This window comes from Doryrhamphus excisus, linkage group LG12 (genome assembly GCF_037039965.1).
Source record: "Doryrhamphus excisus strain RoL-2023G ecotype Guam linkage group LG12, RoL_Dexc_Guam_v1.1, whole genome shotgun sequence".
Taxonomy (NCBI): domain Eukaryota; kingdom Metazoa; phylum Chordata; class Actinopteri; order Syngnathiformes; family Syngnathidae; genus Doryrhamphus; species Doryrhamphus excisus.
In genome coordinates, this window is record NC_136368.1 from 3,068,362 (window position 1) to 3,085,763 (window position 17,402).

General features: G+C 42.7%; 4 protein-coding genes across 7 annotated transcripts in view; 3 read left to right on the forward strand and 1 right to left on the reverse strand.

The window, feature by feature from the left end:
- The first annotated feature begins 543 nt into the window (after positions 1-543).
- On the forward strand, positions 544-5,809 carry klhl23 (kelch-like family member 23). The gene is made up of 4 exons (XM_058081920.2): positions 544-729; positions 796-2,017; positions 3,665-3,817; positions 3,890-5,809. The coding sequence occupies exons 1-4, from the start codon at positions 718-720 to the stop codon at positions 4,198-4,200; spliced, it is 1,698 nt and encodes a 565-aa protein (XP_057937903.2). The 5' UTR covers positions 544-717; the 3' UTR covers positions 4,201-5,809.
- A 408-nt stretch (positions 5,810-6,217) lies between these two features.
- ssb (small RNA binding exonuclease protection factor La) lies at positions 6,218-11,177 on the forward strand. Its single transcript, XM_058081974.2, has 12 exons — positions 6,218-6,332; positions 6,883-6,946; positions 7,044-7,147; positions 7,400-7,574; positions 7,932-8,039; positions 8,115-8,218; positions 8,551-8,622; positions 8,715-8,757; positions 9,147-9,287; positions 9,362-9,548; positions 10,206-10,328; positions 10,408-11,177. The coding sequence occupies exons 2-12, from the start codon at positions 6,890-6,892 to the stop codon at positions 10,485-10,487; spliced, it is 1,194 nt and encodes a 397-aa protein (XP_057937957.2). The 5' UTR covers positions 6,218-6,332; positions 6,883-6,889; the 3' UTR covers positions 10,488-11,177.
- On the reverse strand, positions 10,393-14,120 carry mettl5 (methyltransferase 5, N6-adenosine). Of its 2 annotated transcripts, XM_058082032.2 has the most exons (7): positions 12,602-12,704; positions 12,419-12,533; positions 12,165-12,349; positions 11,828-11,910; positions 11,052-11,103; positions 10,934-10,983; positions 10,393-10,626 (listed from the first exon to the last, which is right to left on the reverse strand). In XM_058082032.2, exons 1-7 carry the CDS (start codon positions 12,699-12,701, stop codon positions 10,585-10,587), a joined length of 627 nt encoding a protein of 208 aa, XP_057938015.2. In that variant the 5' UTR covers positions 12,702-12,704; the 3' UTR covers positions 10,393-10,584. The 2 variants fall into 2 exon arrangements, with proteins under 2 accessions (XP_057938015.2, XP_057938013.2); XM_058082030.2 differs by having other exon boundaries at positions 10,393-10,983; positions 12,602-14,120.
- ubr3 (ubiquitin protein ligase E3 component n-recognin 3) overlaps positions 13,607-17,402 on the forward strand; it is a 43,916-nt gene continuing 40,120 nt past the window's right edge. For all 3 annotated transcript variants that reach the window (XR_013629613.1, XM_058081828.2, XM_058081829.2), the window contains exons 1-5: positions 13,607-14,113; positions 15,961-16,100; positions 16,340-16,492; positions 16,630-16,779; positions 17,155-17,195. Coding sequence is in view for 2 of the 3 variants with exons in the window: in XM_058081828.2 (XP_057937811.2) it covers positions 13,680-14,113; positions 15,961-16,100; positions 16,340-16,492; positions 16,630-16,779; positions 17,155-17,195 (918 nt within the window). In the remaining variant the exon portion in view is untranslated. The remainder of the gene's footprint in view (positions 14,114-15,960; positions 16,101-16,339; positions 16,493-16,629; positions 16,780-17,154; positions 17,196-17,402) is intronic.

A 17,402-nucleotide genomic window follows, 5' to 3' on the forward strand; every position in this document is an offset into this window, starting at 1 on the left:
CCTTAAATTATGACTTAATTTCTTGTCAAATTACTGCTGACATTGGCATTTTTTCTGATGCTGTATTTTGCCCCCCCCTGATTTAGATGCTAAAAATAATTGTTGACATCCCCATCTATATTACAATATAGCACATGGTATTATTTTCTATATGATAAAAATATTGTCTAGCTAATACTGATGTCGTTAGTGAATAGATAAAGTGGGGCTACTTCTGTTCATTCTGTACACCATGCACGTTAATCCCAATTGGGATTAACAGTCAAGCCGCGTCAGAGTGGAATTAGGCTGGAAACTCCATGGCAACGTCAGGAATGAGTGAAAACACGAGCTGGGGGGCAGGGGATGGGGTGGCGGGTGGAGTGGGGGGGGGCTGTTGCCGGATTGTTAAAGCTGTGTATTCCCTGAGAGCGGAAGGGACGGAGGGATGTCTCCGTGCACACACCGTGGTCACGGGACCGTGATAGAAGATATATTTGGGAGCATAGCGGCGTTGGAGTCGGTGTGAGTGGGGTTGGGGGCGGGGGGGCTGGGGGATTCCTCTGAATGGATTTTGTCAAGGACGTGGGGCAGCAGGAGGCGAGGTGGGGGGATGGACGCATTGCACACAAGCACCAAAATAGGACAGAAGGCCTGCCTGTGACGTCCCGCCTGTGCTAAATTTATTTTCATGGAGAGGAGCAAGCAAAGAGAGAAGACCGTCATCGAGGAGCATTCATGGAGGAGAAGGTCAGTGTGTGTGAATCTCTTGGTGGCGTCCTTTTCACGGACTGGTTCTATACTGTTCTGCTGCAGATGTCCCATCAGCAGAAGGACAGCTACACCTACGAGTTCCGCGATGCAGAACATCCATCTGAGCTCCTGCACGCCCTGAGACGCTTCTACCTCAAGGGCTTGTTTACTGACATCACGTTGCAGTGCGGCGACTCCGGTGAGGTGTTCCACTGCCACAAAGCGCTCCTGTCGGCGAGGAGCTCCTATTTCCAAGTCATGTTCACGGCTGACATGAGGGAGCGTTCCAACAGCGTCATCAAGCTGAGCGGTGTGGACTGCGGGGTTCTGGGCGCTCTGATCAATTACGTTTACACGGCTCAGGTGAGCATCACAGAGAAGAACGTGCAGAGCCTGCTGGAGGCGGCGGACCTGCTGCAGTTCATCCCCGTCAAAGAAGCGTGCCAAGCTTTCCTGGTTCGAGTCCTGGATGTGGACAACTGCTTGGGCATGCATGCTTTTGCTCAGCTCCACTTGTGTCCTCAACTGGAGCGTGAAGCCCGGAGGATGATACTGAGCAGGTTCTCAGAGCTGATCCAGCAGGAGGAGTTCCTGGATTTGGATCTGAATAGAATCCGGACCCTTGTAGCTGCGCAGACGCTGAGCGCACCAAAGGATGAAGTGTTGATAGACGCGGTGGCTAAATGGCTGACCCACGACTTGGAGAACCGTCTTCATTATGCTGTGGACCTGCTCCGGTCCATCCATCTGGACTTGGATGAGACTGACTTCAGAGCGAACCTGGCGATGCAAAGGCAGTTCTTGGTGGGGAGCGTTGAGGGACTTAAATCTCTGATCATGAAGGCTTCCCGACCAAAGGAGATATGCGGCGGCGGGAAAAGAACGCCATCAAGCATGTACATCATCGGAGGTTACTACTGGCACCCTCTGTGTGAAGTTCACATATGGGAACCGTCCAGCGACACGTGGCTGCGTGGGAAAGACATGCCGGATCACGCCAGAGAGAGCTACAGTGTGGCTTTACTGGGGGCGGAGATCTACGTGACTGGCGGCTACAGGACCAACACGGTGGAAGCTCTGGACTCGGTCTTTATTTATAACTGCGACCGTGACGACTGGACCGAAGGCTGCCCCATGATCACAGCCAGATACTACCATTGCTCCGTGGCGCTGCACGGCTGCATTTACGCCATAGGAGGCTACAGGGGGGGCGCTCCAGAACAGGAAACGGAATGTTATGACCCACTCAAGAAGACATGGTTCCCTGGCGCAAGAATGATCCAAGGTACTCAACAAAAGGATGTCATTTATTTTATTCATGCTAGGTAACGGCAGTGGACCAACCAGGCAGGTTGCATTGCTGTCATGACCCGGATGCGAGTCCGGTTTGGGGAGGATGTTGGGAAACTTCACTTCCTGACAACTTAAGGGTAGCGAAAGACATTGAGAGGATTGAGCGTCCAGGATTCTAATGGATTTGGATTTTAACGTTGGTTCAAAGTACAAAGTAGCAAGGTTCTTCTCTCTCTTTGCATTCAGGAGCTGTCACTTGCATGTTTCCTCCAAGTACTCCACACAATGGATGCTACATTGTTTGGCAAAGGCAGCTGCTCTTCATGGTGGGGGGGCGCTAACCCTAACAGAGTGTCCAGTGTGGGGTCCAATTTGAGCCATTTGTGCAGCTGACAAAGGGTCAGCGGGGGGAAGCTGGAGCCTATCCCAGTCGTAGGCCCTGGACTGTTGGCCAGCCAATCACAGGGCACATATAGACAAACAACCATTCACACTCACATTCATACCTATGGACAATTTGGATTCTCCAATTAATGTGGGAGGAAACCGGAGTACCCGGAAAAAAACCCACGCATTCACGGGGAGAACATACAAACGCCTCACAGACATGGCCGAGGGTGGAATCGAACCCTGGTCCTCCTAGCTGTGAGGTCTGCGCGCTAACCACTCGTCCACCGTGCCGCCCCGTCCCTGTACTATGAAATTTATAGTTCATTCATTCATTGATTTTCTACCGCTTTTCCTCACGAGGGTCGCGGGGTTGCTGGAGCCTATGCCAGCTGTCTTCCGGCGAGAGGCGGGGTACACCCTGGACTGGTGGCCAGCCAATCACAGGGCACATATAGACAAACAACCATTCACACTCACATTCATACCTATGGACAATTTGGAGTCGCTAATTAACCTAGCATGTTTTTGGAATGTGGGAGGAAACCGGAATACCCGGAGAAAACCCACGCATGCACGGGGAGATGGAATCGTGGAATCGAACCCTGGTCCTCCTAGCTGTGAGCTCTGCACGCTAACGACTCGACCACTGTGCCCCTTCCCTTTACTATGAAATTTATAGTTCATTCATTTTCTACTGCTTTTTCTCACGAGGGTTGCGGGGTTGCTGGAGCCTATCCCAGCTGTCTTCCGGCGAGGGGCGGGGTACACCCCGGACTGGTGGCCAGCCAATCACAGGGCACATATAGACAAACAACCATTCACACTCACATTCATACCTATGGACAATTTGGAGTCGCTAATTAACCTAGCATGTTTTTGGAATGTGGGAACAAACCGGAGTACCCGGAATGAAACTCCACACAGAGATGGCCGAGAGTGGAATTGAACCCTGGTCTCCTAGCTGTGAGGTCTGTGTGCTAACCACTCGACCGCCGTGCCGCCCCCAAAATGCTTTTTTAATCTAAAAATGTAAGTGTGGAGTCTCCCTATTTATATCCTTAGTGGGTGTGCCCAGACAACTGTTGTGACCCCCCCCCCCCCCCCCAGAGGACCCCACTACCACTACCTTGTAGATAATAGTAATAAACAGAACAACTTGAATAAGCAGTGCAGGGATTGGATGAATATGCGGCGTTTTGGCGTCTTCGTACATCTTTGAGGTGACTCCTTGCTCTGTTTCTTTGTGAAGGCGTAGGAAATGCCACTGCTTGTGCGGCGGGAGATAAGATCTATGTGACAGGAGGCCACTATGGCTTCAGAGGAAGTTGCACCTACGAGAAGATCCAAGTCTACAAGCCCGATACCAACGAGTGGAGCATCATCACCATCAGCCCTCATCCAGGTATGAGATGGAGGAGATGAGAGAATGGATTCATTGCAGACTTCCTTCTTTAATCTGCACTCTTTCTTTCAGAGTATGGACTGTGTTCCGTGTCTTTGGAGAAGAAACTTTATTTGGTGGGGGGGCAGACCACGATTGCAGACTGTTATGACACAGAAGGGGAGGAATGGAGCTCCATATCGGTGATGAAGGAGAGGAGAATGGAGTGTGGCGCCACGGTGATGAACGCTTGCATCTACGTGACGGGGGGGTACTCCTACTCCAAAGGGATGTACCTGCAGAGCATTGAGAGATACCACCCACAGCTGGACACCTGGGAGATGGTGGGGACACTTCCAGGACCTTCCAGATCACACGGATGTGTTTGTTTTTACAGGGTTTAGTGTCCCGATGAATGGTTGCCATTTTTTGCCAAATACATTCCCATGGGGAACTCTGCAAGTATCCGCCTTCCGTTGCTGATCCGAGGTCGGCTCGCAGGGGGCAGCGGCTTAACTTCCCTCCTCCCGGCCCCTCCCAGTGGATCCCAGGCCAGTTGGAAACAGAGTCTCTCCAATGGGTCTTCAATATGGAGTTTCTCCAAGATGACAGTAGATCCTAAAAAAACAGTGATCCTGTCATATACTGTGAAGCAGGGGTCTCAAACTCAATTTACTTGGGGGCCACTGGAGCTAGGGTCTGGGTGAGACTGGGCCGCATCAGGTTTTCCAAAAAAAAAAAAAAAACGCATTTATTAAAAACAAAAAAATTAAAAAAACTTTGCTTTGGTTCCAATTTTCTACAAGAAAAGCTCTGATAAAACATTCCACTGTTCTCAAATATCTTACTTTTTATTTTTCTACACAAAATAAGATGAAAAATAAATAAACAAATCAAGAATAAAGAAAATCAATCAGTAATAAATAAATAAATATAATAATAAAAATAAAACACCAAATAATAAAAACTTAAGAAACCACATATAGTTGGTGGGTAGACAAATGATTTTTTTCAGATTAAAATGAACAAAGCATTATTAGAGCCCTGTAGACATGACAAAACACGACTATAGTCACATTTATACTCTTTTTATTTACAACATATTGCGCAACTGCAGGGTCTTGAGACACATGCTAACTCGCAAACTCGAGAGCTAGCGACCTAAACGGTAGCCTTCAAGTTATTTCCTTTCAACTTAAAAAGCCAAAAACTTACCACTTCCACACGGATAGGGAGGATAACTATTAACAGTTATTTAACCTTTAACATGAACATTAATCAAACGTAATAATTTTTCTGGGTACATGATACCATACAGCATCCATATCAAACTTGCGCGGGCCGCACTAACATTAAACTTTCATATAAAGGCGGGGGCCTCAAACTAGTGTCCTGCGTGCCACATTTGGCCCGCGGGCCGCGTGTTTGAGACCCCTGCTGTAAAGGAGCTTTGATTTGCGTTTTTTGCAGCATTGTAGATCCTTAAAACAGCAGAGCGCTCATGTCACCTAAAGAATGTTTGTCTAGCGTTTTTGCAGTACACTCATAAAAACACCTGTCATGTAGAGGATCTTTGATTATGTTCTCTTGTCATACAGCAGATCTTTCACTCGTGTGTTTGCTGTGTGGAAAAATAGCTTCTGTCACATAGAGAGCATCTTTGACTAACACATTTTGACAACACATTTGCAGTACTGTTCTTGTTATGTAGAGGATCTTTGACTGGTGTTTTTGCAACAGAGTGGTCCTGTCACAAAGACAATCTTTGAGCAGCGTTTTTTTGGTGAGTTAAAAAGTGAAGGCGTGGCAGGGCCTTGCAATGACAGGAAATACAAAATTGTGAAATGACGGCTGCCAGAATGATTGATTGAACGTCCCTGCTCTCAGGCATAACTGTGTTATACTGTAGCTATTCTATGTACTGTATTTGTATTAAAAATACCTAGTAAACACTGACGATGCATTGTCTTCACGCCAATGCATTTTTGAGGGACAATTTTTTTACTTGACTAATTAAATGACTACTGTCTACATCTACAATTTCTACATCTTGATGCATTTGTTTCTTGCACCAACATCATCACCATCATCATTTTTTATATTTAAAAAAAGAAAGCACAGCAGTTACTCCACCACCACAGAGGACATTGTAAAGTGTGTTCTTAAAAAGGAGCTACCAAAACCACATCCAAATTTGGACTAAACGCACAAATATACTAAATACACAAAAACCTTTCTACATTTCTATCGTTTATGAAAATACATTATTGTATAGTGTTTTGCAATTGGTTTGTCCCTTACAGAAGACAACACAATCCGCAACAATGCGACACATACATTACAATCATAGCAATGGTTCGGCAGCGACATCTAGAGAAATTTTGGTATAACTACACTCATTGAACCTGCTGCGAATGATGTGTTTTGACCTTCGGCTGTTTCCGTAGCACGCCCTCCCACATGTGCAGCCTGGCATTAAAGTGAAGTCTTTTGGTTCGAACGCTTAAAGTGTCCGCCGGCGTGTATTCCGTGAATTGTAAGTACAGTGAAACGCTTTCATGTCACAGAAAACACAACTGTAGATCATTTAATGCCGTCCTGGAAATGTTTCTTTATTGATGAAAGCACACAAAACGGCTTCGTTCATCCTTGTTTGGGCAGCACGCTGTCAATCTTTCGAAGTAATGTTAACGAATGTGCTAGAGTAACACAACAGCAGAAATACCAACATGAATTCGAGTACCGGTGTCTATATGAATATAATAAATGACCATAGAGGGAGCTAATTGTGTTTGTTTGAGCACGCTTTGTGCCGGGTGTGCAACTGCGACATGTTAGCCTGCTAGCATGTCAGCTAACATGAAAACCCGCGACTGCGCAGCAAAAAGGTTTGTTCAGGTGAAACGAGCAACTCATTATTGGACTTTAGCGTGAATTTTAATTAACTATCTTTTAATTACACGACCATGCAGCTTTCTATGGTATTTGTATTTTGTTTCATGTAAAGAGTTCAAACTATATTGGATATACTATGGATATACTGTACTATAAACTATATTTTCTCTGCTTTTGTTTTGTGTACACAGGACAGTCATGTCTGAAAGTCAGGAAATGTCCCCAATGGAGGTAAAAGTGGCACGTCAAGTCGAGGTACATGGCAGTACATATGTTTATTCAGCATGTTTGTACTTTGTATGCTAGGCCCTGCTTTGCCTCATTATTCTTTCCTGTACATTGTTACCTCCAGTACTACTTCGGGGATCACAATCTCCTCCGAGATCGCTTCCTCAAAGAGCAGCTGCAGCTTGATGATGGCTGGGTCACTTTGGAGACCATGCTCAAATTCAACAGGTTTGTTGCCCCTCGTCAGAAGAGACTCAAGGACCTGTTACGCGCACACAAACCATGTGTCATTTTAGCTCAAAATGTCATTTTGATAGCACAAAAGTCACCGACTCAAGCAGTCTGACTCAAACCTTTTGATGATGGTGTCTTTTACAAGTCATGTTGACCTCCTTCAACTTCCTCCTGAACTGATAATTGAACAGAAACATAAAAAACCCAAGTGGAATCATTTGAGGTTTTCAAAACATCCTTTCCCAGACTGAAATCCATTACCTCGGAGGCTGGCGTTGTCATCACCGCACTCCAGAAATCCACAACTGGCCTCTTGGAGATCAGCGAGGACAAGACGAAGATCAGGAGGTGTCCAGACAAACCTTTACCTGAGCTGAATGACGAGTACAAAGATGCAGTCAAACACAAATCGGTGTACATCGTAAGTTCTAGAATTGTCACACACACACACACACACACACCGCGCCTGCAGGCATTTGCATGTCATACATACACAGTAGACCGTGGAAACAAGTACTTTGTTTTCATCCCACATTCAAAAAACATGAAAAGCAAAACAAATATGCTTCTTTTGGGGGGGTGTTTATGTCACAAGCAAGACTGAGGGCTTTTAGCAGGAACCGCTGCTCGTTGAGAAGAGCTTCTAATGCTTCTACATTAGTCTCAAAGTGTCAAATAAGACAAGAAAGTCTTAGAAAGTTTATTGAAAAGGACATGCTGGGATAGGCTCCAGCACAGCCAGCGTTTGACATGGACAAGCACGTCTTTTCTCCTCCAGAAAGGTTTTCCCTTGGCAACGACCCTCGATGAGATCCAGGAGTGGTTGAACGGAAAAGGCAACATAGAAAACATTCAAATGAGGAGAGATATGGAGCGGCAGTTCAAGGTAGTACATGAAGTCCTCGTGAATACCGTGTCATGCGGTGAGATGTGGATCATTTCTAAATCTTCTCTTTGGCAGGGATCGGTGTTTATCTGTTTCGATTCAGAAGAGTCATCCAAGACGTTCCTTCAACGTACAGATATCAAATCCTTCAAAGATAATGAGATGCTGGTGTTATCGAGGTAGGCATTCCTGGCATTTTCCATCATGAACTGGTTTTTAATTTCTCATAAGATCTGCATTCACGTTTAATAACTATATCCAACGCTATTACGCCACTTAAAAGGAAACCAGCACAGTAAGCAGAAAGGTTGTGCATCTCTGATTTTGATGTATTTTCTAGACATAGACGACATTTATGGAATCAAGCAGCCATGTCTTTGCATATGGCTTAGTACCGTATATGAAGGAGTTTGAACCTTGTGTTAGGGGTGTTGCTGGGATATCTAGGAAGTACTTGTAGGAAGTACTTCAAGAGAACCCTCTTAAGAACAAAATGTCCTCGTGTTTTCAGAGAAGACTACCATGCAAAGAAAGCAGAGGAAAGAAAACAGCATAAAGCGGAAACAAAAGCAAAACTCAAACAGTGAGTATAAATGCAAAAAGGGTTTTTTAAAAAGCTTTTTTTTTAAAAAAAAAAAAAAAATTTTAACCCGGACTGCTCCTTATCTTTCTCAGGGATAAAGAACAGCATCAGAAAAACACAGAGGAGAAAGATATGGTATGGTCCCTTTTTAAATGTTCTATTAAGCATCACAGCAGAACCCTGCATGAATGTTTTTAGTCCAGCATTCAGAGGTTGCACTTTGTTTGGTGGTCCTTAAACGCACCGCGGTTGCTGTGAGACTTCAAAGTGAAACGTATAACTTGTACACCGTGACTCCCATTCCATGTGTTGATGGATCATCTTCCATTATTGTTTTATACCTGAAATGTGAGGCAATGCACAATATCGTTTTTTTCCCCTCCACATTGATACCGATAACTTTGATGCCACAAAGGTCTCTGGCAAATTTGTCAGCGATAAATCTCTCTGGAGCTAAAACTAAAAATCTAATCTAAGAATTACAACAGTCACTTTTATTGCAAATAATAATTTGCTTTTTCCAGAATGTGCTCTTGGAAGAACATTCGGGTTCCTTATTAAAGTTTTCTGGAGAGCTGCAAGATGTTTCCAGAGAAGACTTTCATGAAGTGTTCTCAGGGCACGGACGAATCAAGTGGGTTGATTTCACCAGAGGGGCCAAAGAGGTAAACTCCGCTCTTCCTTAGCTTCATGCTCACAGACCAAGACGCTTCATCAGACGTTTTGCCTCCCCACCAAGGGCACCCTTCTCTTTGAGAAAAACGCAAAGGAGGCATTTGAGAAGGCCAAAGAGGCGAATGGCGGGGAGCTGAAAGTCAAGGATAACGTAGTCACATGGCAGCTGCTCGAAGGAGACGAGGAGAAAGAAGTCTTGAAGAAGATCATTGAAGCGCAGCAGGAGTCTTTCAACCGGAACAAAGGAAAAGGTAAACCAGGGGCCGACTTGGCATTGGGCAAACACAGGCAAGTGCCAGGGACACCGAGATTTCCAGGGGCCCCCAGATGTCAAACAGATTTTTTTATTTGAATTTGATTTAAAGTACAGATTAGCATTTGTAGGTAGTCACAATTATGCCTTGTATTTATATTTTAGTCCATTTAGCCTTTTTATCCCAGCACCCCCCGCAACCCTCATGAGGATAAGCGGTAGAAAATGAATGAATGAATTTGAAAATGCTTAACTGGGACCAATAATATGTACAATTTGCCTAAATATGCAAATAGCCGTATTCAACCACGAAATGGTGATCATTTAGTAATGAATTTTTTTTGAAAAAGCGTCAAGAGATGAGTGATGCGTTTCATCACAAAATGAGTATGAAAGTGGGAATAATTACCAAGGAAATTATTTCCTCATTAACACTTGTTTTGTAGATGAGAAATATAGATTTAATATTAGTTTTTTATATATATATATTTTATAAACTAGCAACTTTCAGAGGCCGGAAAACACTGAAGACCTTGTGTGGAGGTGAGAATAAAACCTTTGGCCCCCAAAATGCCTAAACGTGCCCCCGAGGTAAACACCTCAGCCATTCCAGCTTCCGATAAGTACTGGAAGTTCATGTTTTCTCTCTGAAAAGGAGGCCGAGGGAAATTTGGTGGCAGAGGAAGGGGATTCCGAAAGGGAAAAGGCGGCAGAGACCAGGGAAGGAGTCAGGTGTACCAGGGCAAAAAGACCAAATTTGACAGCGACGATGAAGACGGTAAAACAGCTCAACATGTGCTCTTGTGTTTTGACATTAAAGACGACAATGTTGACTTTGTGCTTTCACCCCACCCCAGGCCCAGTGGCCCCCAAGAGAGAACTGGAAGATGCTGATGGTCCTGCAGCAAAGGTGCCCAAAACTGAAAATGGATCTTAGTGACAAGAGCACACTGAAGATTTCTTTTGGTGAAAACATTTATTCGATACAAAGGCAAACTAAAGTCCATTCCAACAACAACAAAAAAAGCAAAACGTCAGGCTCTGGAGAAGCGCAAGAAATCCACCTGGATGTCAACCTAAAAAAGAAGCCAGTGGAAAGTTTGCTGTCAGTTTTTCAAGTCCTTTAGAACTCTCTTCCATACGCACCTGTGTTACTCTTAAGAGAATTTCATTTTTATTATGCGTAACTTTCTGCTCTTGGATGCTAATTTCATTTCAACACACTTTAGTTGCGAGAAACAGAATCATCATGCCAGTGTGTTTTTTTTTTTTACCCCTCAAGATTCCATACAGAAATAAAGGTTTGCTATTTTTTAAGTTTTCATAGTGAATTGCAAATAAATTACACGGGAGGAGTGTTGGAGCTGCTGCCCATAAACTCACCGATTTCTTTTTGTGAAACTTGTATGAAGCTGGCAAATCGTATCTCAGTTCTGTTTAGCAAAAAAATGAAATCACTCTTAGAACAATTTGTTTTATATACATTTTTTTTACATTTTACCTGCAATGACATCCATCTTCACTCCCCAGTTGTTGGCCTTCTTTTCTATGTGCTGGAATTGGATCCAGAATGTAAATGCCATACGCTCTTGATGGGTGCAGTCACAATAAATGACCTATAAAGCAACTAGACCTGAGGTATATCAGATGTGTGATGGGGGTGTCACAACATCTTGCAAGATTAAAATGTGGGCACTAGGCCAGGGACAATAAATCACAAAATTAAAATTCTTGTACTATTACTCTGGATTTTTCCTGTTTTTTTATTTTTTAGAATGTGGCACAGGCTGCAAATGGCCCCCAGAACCACATTGGATCTTCCTGCTTTGTTTTTCCAAGTTTGTAAAAACTGCACTTTGTTTTGTTTTATTCTGCCTATTTCGCTATGTGAAATCAATGCAGAGCTTGAAAATGACCAAATACGTCAAAATACTGCAAGTATTACATATAAACGTCCCTGTTACTACATGCCCACATACAACCTTGTTGGAGGGTTTTGAAGGTCTTTTAATAGCAGGCCTTCTAGGTGGAATAGGTGTGTCCCGTTACATGCTGTGATTACCTGCTTTTTTTTTTTTTTTTTAGCTGTTTTTAATCTTTAAAACGGCACAGAAAAGAGAAAAATGTGTGTTCATGTCTCGCATAAGGATTGTAGTTGAAAAAGTGCAATTTTCCTTTAACCTTTGAGGGTCTACTGTCAGTGAAGACATATTTATTTCTAAGTGGTATTCATCCGATGTGCTCCATTTTTGTATAAGTATATGTACTTTCACTTACCTCACGTGTTGATGTTTTGTGTAGTGAATACACAGCTGTCTTTGCCATCGTTAGAGCTGCTCTTAAAAACTTCATGTCCATACCTTGAATGAGACAGTAAATGCAACATGACATAACATGCACGCCGCACAGAAAAACCCACATCTAACCATTACGGATGTCACAAAGATTTTGTGTCAGAAGGTTAAACTTTGACGACATTTCTCATTCGACGTTGGCCCTATTGTTGCATAGAATAACAGCATGAACAGAGTGAGCCCTATTGTCAGTCATACAGTCTCTTTGTCTTGGTGGGTGGAGGCGGGACCTCGCACACACACACACAAAGTGTACTCACCCTGGTTGTGTTTAGTTCCAAAAGGAGGATTCATGATGACAGTGTCAAACTTGTTGGCATAGTCTTCTGCCCTCAGCGTACACACATCACACTGGACCAGATCAACGTTGGAAACCTCAAATTCCTCCACATTCCCTCTGAATGTGTCCAGTGCATCCTTGTCAATGTCGAATCCGACGCAAAGTCTTTGGAAGACACACGAGTCAATTTGTGACTTACGTATAATAAACGTGTGGAGGATGGTGGCGTCTCACCCTGCTTCAAGCATCGCCGCCCCGATGCTGAGGACGCCGCAGCCACATCCTAGATCTGCTACTAGTTTACCCTCAATGTCATCAAATGTGCTGTGTATTGTGTAAAGCATACATCCTGTGGAAACATAACTAAGTCAATCTACTTCATCCACAAGGTATACGAAACGCACGTTGTGTACTCACCAGCAATATGCGCACTCGTCGGGTATTGCTCCAGAAGGATTTTGGGCTCTTCAAACGTATCCACTTGTTGTAGATAACTTTCCAACTCTTTAAGTTTCATTACGTGTAGCTAAACGGGTCCTAGCTTGTCCATAAAATGCCAAAGAGGCGACTTTTGTTACGTTTTCCTGTAGTTTTCGACAACTTCCGTATTGGTGCATCATTGAAAACAATCCCATCAGTTAGGGAAACCAACACACATAAGTAAGGTTCCGCTCTTGTGCAGTTTTAGTTTTTCAGCGGAATACATATTTAGAAATAATTTTAATATCTTATGTAATACAACTTATTGTGTAATACAATTGCTGATGATGAATATCTGATAACTAAAAAATAAAAAAAATCACAACATTTATTGCCTGCCAGGGCTAGCACGCAGGCCTCACAGCTATGAGACCCTTGTTCAATTCTAACATCGGCCATCTCTGTGTGGAGTTTGCATGTTCTCCCCGTGCATGCGTGGGTTTTCTCCGGGTACTCCGGTTTCCTCCCACATTCCAAAAACATGCTAGGTTAATTGGCGACTCCAAATTGTCCATAGGTATGAATGTGAGTGTGAATGGTTGTTTGTCTATATGTGCTCTGGGATTGGCTGGCCACCAGTTCAGGGTGTATTTTTATCTGTTATTTTTATCTATTTATATTTAGACCTTTATATTTATATTTAATTATATTTAGAGTATTACATTTACATGCAGTTTTTATAGTACTCATGGGAGGGCCCCAATGAGGTTGTCTGTTGCCTAGAAGCAGAAAGACAACAAACAACTCCTACGTAGGTGTGTCCAAACTGATGAACCTGATTGAAGCCCAGACGCGAATTAGACTCACTCAAGTAATGTCTTTCAAATTATTGATACAATGTTCAATATGAAATTAATTTGTAATTGTGTTTTTTTCTCGTAACACTGCTTCGTGCCAGCAATAAGAAGCATTTCAACTTAAAAATACCATCGCCAACAACGGGAAGTATCGCGAGAACGTACGAGAACATGGACACAAGACAACAAAAATAAATTTGTGGACAACAAGCCAGCGAATGATGGCGGCGTCGCTGCTACGCCGGGACAAGAAAGCTGCTGCCGCCCATCTGAAGGCAGACTTAAACCGGACTGACAACACCTCTGGCCTTCGACAACTCCAGGAGCTGCTGGATGTCGTGCTAAATCCCGAAAAACCGGCGACGGACACGGAGGCGCTGGACTGGTGTAAATGTCTAATCGCAGGAGGCGAAGGTTTCGAGGAGTTCTGCAAAACGGTCCGGTCTTATGACAACGCCACCCTGTGCGGCTTGGTGTGGACGGCTAATTTTGTGGCATATCGATGCCGGACGTGCGGGATCTCCCCTTGCATGTCACTGTGCGCGGAGTGTTTCAATAACGGAGACCATACAAGCCATGACTTCAACATGTTCCGGAGCCAGGCTGGTGGGGCCTGCGACTGTGGAGACAGTAATGTCATGCGAGAGACTGGGTAAGCTATGCTAGCCGTGCTAGCCATGCTAGCCATGCTAAATATGCTAGCTAGTGACAGGTCCAGGTTCGGGAGGGAGCTCTTCACTATTCAAAGATGTCGATTTGTTTGTCATTGTGAACAACATATAATTTCAAACAAATATCCACTAACAACAATTTGGCATGTTTCACGTCTCCCGTGGTGATTTAGGAAGATATGTTAGCACTGACTGAGCAGCTCAGCTCAGTTGCCATCAATTAACAATAACAACAATCAGACCTGAAGCTTAAACCGCCGATTGCTACTGTACGCTATTCGAATGCTATGCTAGTTTGACAACTGTGACTAATGTTCTTACCCAACGTCAAATATGATCAGGTAGCCGTAGTTTATCCTCTTTTCCTGCTCGTATAAAGCATGACACTCATTATGCACCTGCACGTCCTGATGTGCGGCCTCTGATGTCAAACTCCTATCTAGTACAAAAACAGCTACTAGTTAGATTCGAGATACGTGTTTGAAATGTCCAAAATAGTTGAAAACTCACTTAATAAGCGTCCACCTGTACGTCTAAGGTGGTATAATGTTGGTGTGAATACATTGTAGACGTGCTAAGATGTAATATACTGTATATAAGAAAAAAGATTTTAAGCAGAAACTGCATCTTAGCTTTGTCATCCAGATAAAATTCTACTAAAAGGTCATTTTTCTTTTCCCATGATATGATTTTTCTTATAGTTTTCACACAATATTTTGACTTTTTCTTCCTCTTTTCTTCAAGTTTTTATGTTTATATTTTGGCGCTGTTCTTGTAAATTTACAGTTTTTTTTCAACTTCCCTTTTTTAAATTTTTTTTGCCACAATTATGACGTATTTGTCATAATATAACAATTTAAATATCTTTTTCCTTCAATATTTGAACTTTATGCTCAGCATATTATGAGTTTATTCTTGTAAAAGTGTAACTTTTTCTTGTCGGAATATTACCTTTTTCTTTTCATATTTTGACTGTATTCTCCTTTTTTTTCAATTTTTGCACTTTACTTTTTAAGATAACTTTGTTTCATCTTTCTCCTCATAATATTATGACTTTTTAGTCCCATAATTTTTAGACTTTATACTTGTAATTTTAAATTTAAAAAGTATTTTTTAAAATTTTGAAATTTGTGCTACTAAAATTTGACATTATTTTTCCTCATAATATTGACAGCTTCTTCTTGTAAAATTGTGACTTTTTTCTTGTTATATGACTGTTAAAAATATTTGGTCTTTTTTCTCATAATTTTTTTTCATTCCTGCTGTTGTTTTTAACATAATTTTACAGATATATCTTCTTGTATTTTTTTCTCATGATATTCTGAATTTATTCCCATAATATTTTGACTTTATTCTCATTAATTTTCCCCCCAACCTAATTTTCAAAAATTACAATCATTCTTTGTCTTATTCCTCATAATATTCTGGCTTTAAAAAGTGGAATTGGAATTGTGACATTTTTCTCTCTTTAGATTTTCCTCTTAATAATTGACTTTATTTTGGTAAATTTAGCACAGATTTTTGCTGTTTTCTTGTTAAATTATAGTTTTAGAATGTGCCACGGGCCACAAACGGCCCCCAAGCTGCAGATTAGACAACCTTGATGTAAAGTTTCATCTCTGTAGTGTTAATTGCACATTTAAACATAATAAATATATAAAAATTGGAAATTTTTTCTTTTCATATTTTGATTTTATTTTCTGTTATTGTTATCTGTTGTTATTTTTTTGTTTAACATTTTTTCCAAACTGCATGATTATATAAAAGAAATTATTTTGCAGTGACTAGTCCTCAAAATCGATCTTTGTGTGTGTGTGTTTGAGAATAGGTTTTGCAGACGACATCGGTTGAGAACAGGCGAGAACATCCCATCGATACCCCGAGATCTTCTCTTGATGTCAGAGTTGGTTCTTCCTCGCTTTATCCTGTGTGTCATCCAGTATCTGAGGGATGGCTACACAGAACCAGGTGAAAAGAAGCCTTCCGGTATAAACATGGCGGCCACACCGTAAAGGCTGTTATCCTATGAACCAAGTGTACAATTGCTGCAATTTAATACATATGTTATGACATGTTCCATGTAGGAATAGATATGTTGCACAAGCGGCATGCAGGCTGTCGTGGCTGTCCTGGCCCCGTTTACATCCGGTATCGTGTTTACCAAGTGCCGAGAGTCATGACTTGCATTTATTATCTCGCTACACCAGACACCTCAGCCGAGAGAGATCTACAAAAAGTTTTACAGCAGCTGGAGCCTCAAATCTCCTTCCTGGAGGAGCTCACTAAAATGGGCGGAGCCATGCGCACCGTACTGACAAAAATCCTGACTAATCAGCAAGCGTTCAAGGAGCTTAGCATGGGTAAGTTCTCATTCATTTGCTTTGTTTTCATGTTGTAATGAGTAAAGCGAGTGAAGAAAACAGACGGCATAATGTGGATGGATATGGTGCACTTTTGTCTTTGCTGGTAGTTCCTTTTATTTACTATTCTGCTGCAGGCCAAGAGGAGAATATGTTTGCGAAAAGCAACTATGACAAGTATTTGTCCGCATTGAAGAATTCTGGTCTGGTGTCCATGGAGGAAAAAGCCCAAAGTGTTGCCAGCGACAGCCCTGTTGGTGCTGAAGGAGGTGCAGATGTTCTGCTGGGTGAGATGAGTATACTAAGGATCCCCATGCACATTCTCAGATTTGGGCAAAACCTGCACGGTTTTAAATTGGGCACCATTGGGATGTGGTAAGGTGCTATACAAATTTATTCCCTTTTACTTTTAATTTTTGCTGCAAGCACACATAATCCTCATGAGCTCGCCGTTGCCGTTTTCCATTTCAGTTAATAAACTACTAGAACTTCCTACTTCACAGATGTTGACATGTTATGGTGAGAAATAACCAGCAAAACCCTGCAGACCGCTGCACCAAATGAGCCTTTCACTCACGATCGTCCAAAGTGAACACATTGTTCATTTAGCACACTGTGATGCCACTGCACACTGCTAATGGTTGCTTCCCTCTGTCCCACAGGATCCACGGCACCAGGGAGCCCAGATGAGGCCAGCAAAGAGGTTTGTCCCAAACTTGGAAGCAATTTTATTTAATTTTGGAACTCTTATTTTCAAATCCGATTGCAAACAATGCAACCCGATGGGCGGATGGGTTTTATTGGTTCCACACCCGACCGTCATAAGTGAGTTCACATGAAGTAGGATTCCTTTAAATGTGTTCCGGTGGCGTGGAAAGGACGTTACGTTGTGGTTTCAGAGTTGAGTTTC

Excerpts from the sequence above, each read along its gene's own strand:
- klhl23 (XM_058081920.2), top strand. Across the intron at positions 2,018-3,664 it reads TGGCGCAAGAATGATCCAAG|GCGTAGGAAATGCCACTGCT; the intron begins GTACTCAACAAA and ends TTCTTTGTGAAG. Across the intron at positions 3,818-3,889 it reads CACCATCAGCCCTCATCCAG|AGTATGGACTGTGTTCCGTG; the intron begins GTATGAGATGGA and ends TCTTTCTTTCAG.
- ssb (XM_058081974.2), top strand. The coding sequence starts at position 6,890 with ATGTCTGAAAGTCAGGAAATGTCCCCAATGGAGGTAAAAGTGGCACGT. Across the intron at positions 8,219-8,550 it reads GAGATGCTGGTGTTATCGAG|AGAAGACTACCATGCAAAGA; the intron begins GTAGGCATTCCT and ends TCGTGTTTTCAG. Across the intron at positions 8,758-9,146 it reads ACACAGAGGAGAAAGATATG|AATGTGCTCTTGGAAGAACA; the intron begins GTATGGTCCCTT and ends TGCTTTTTCCAG.
- mettl5 (XM_058082030.2), bottom strand. The coding sequence starts at position 12,701 with ATGAAACTTAAAGAGTTGGAAAGTTATCTACAACAAGTGGATACGTTT. Across the intron at positions 12,534-12,601 it reads GACGAGTGCGCATATTGCTG|GATGTATGCTTTACACAATA; the intron begins GTGAGTACACAA and ends ATGTTTCCACAG. Across the intron at positions 12,350-12,418 it reads GCGGCGATGCTTGAAGCAGG|ACTTTGCGTCGGATTCGACA; the intron begins GTGAGACGCCAC and ends TGTCTTCCAAAG.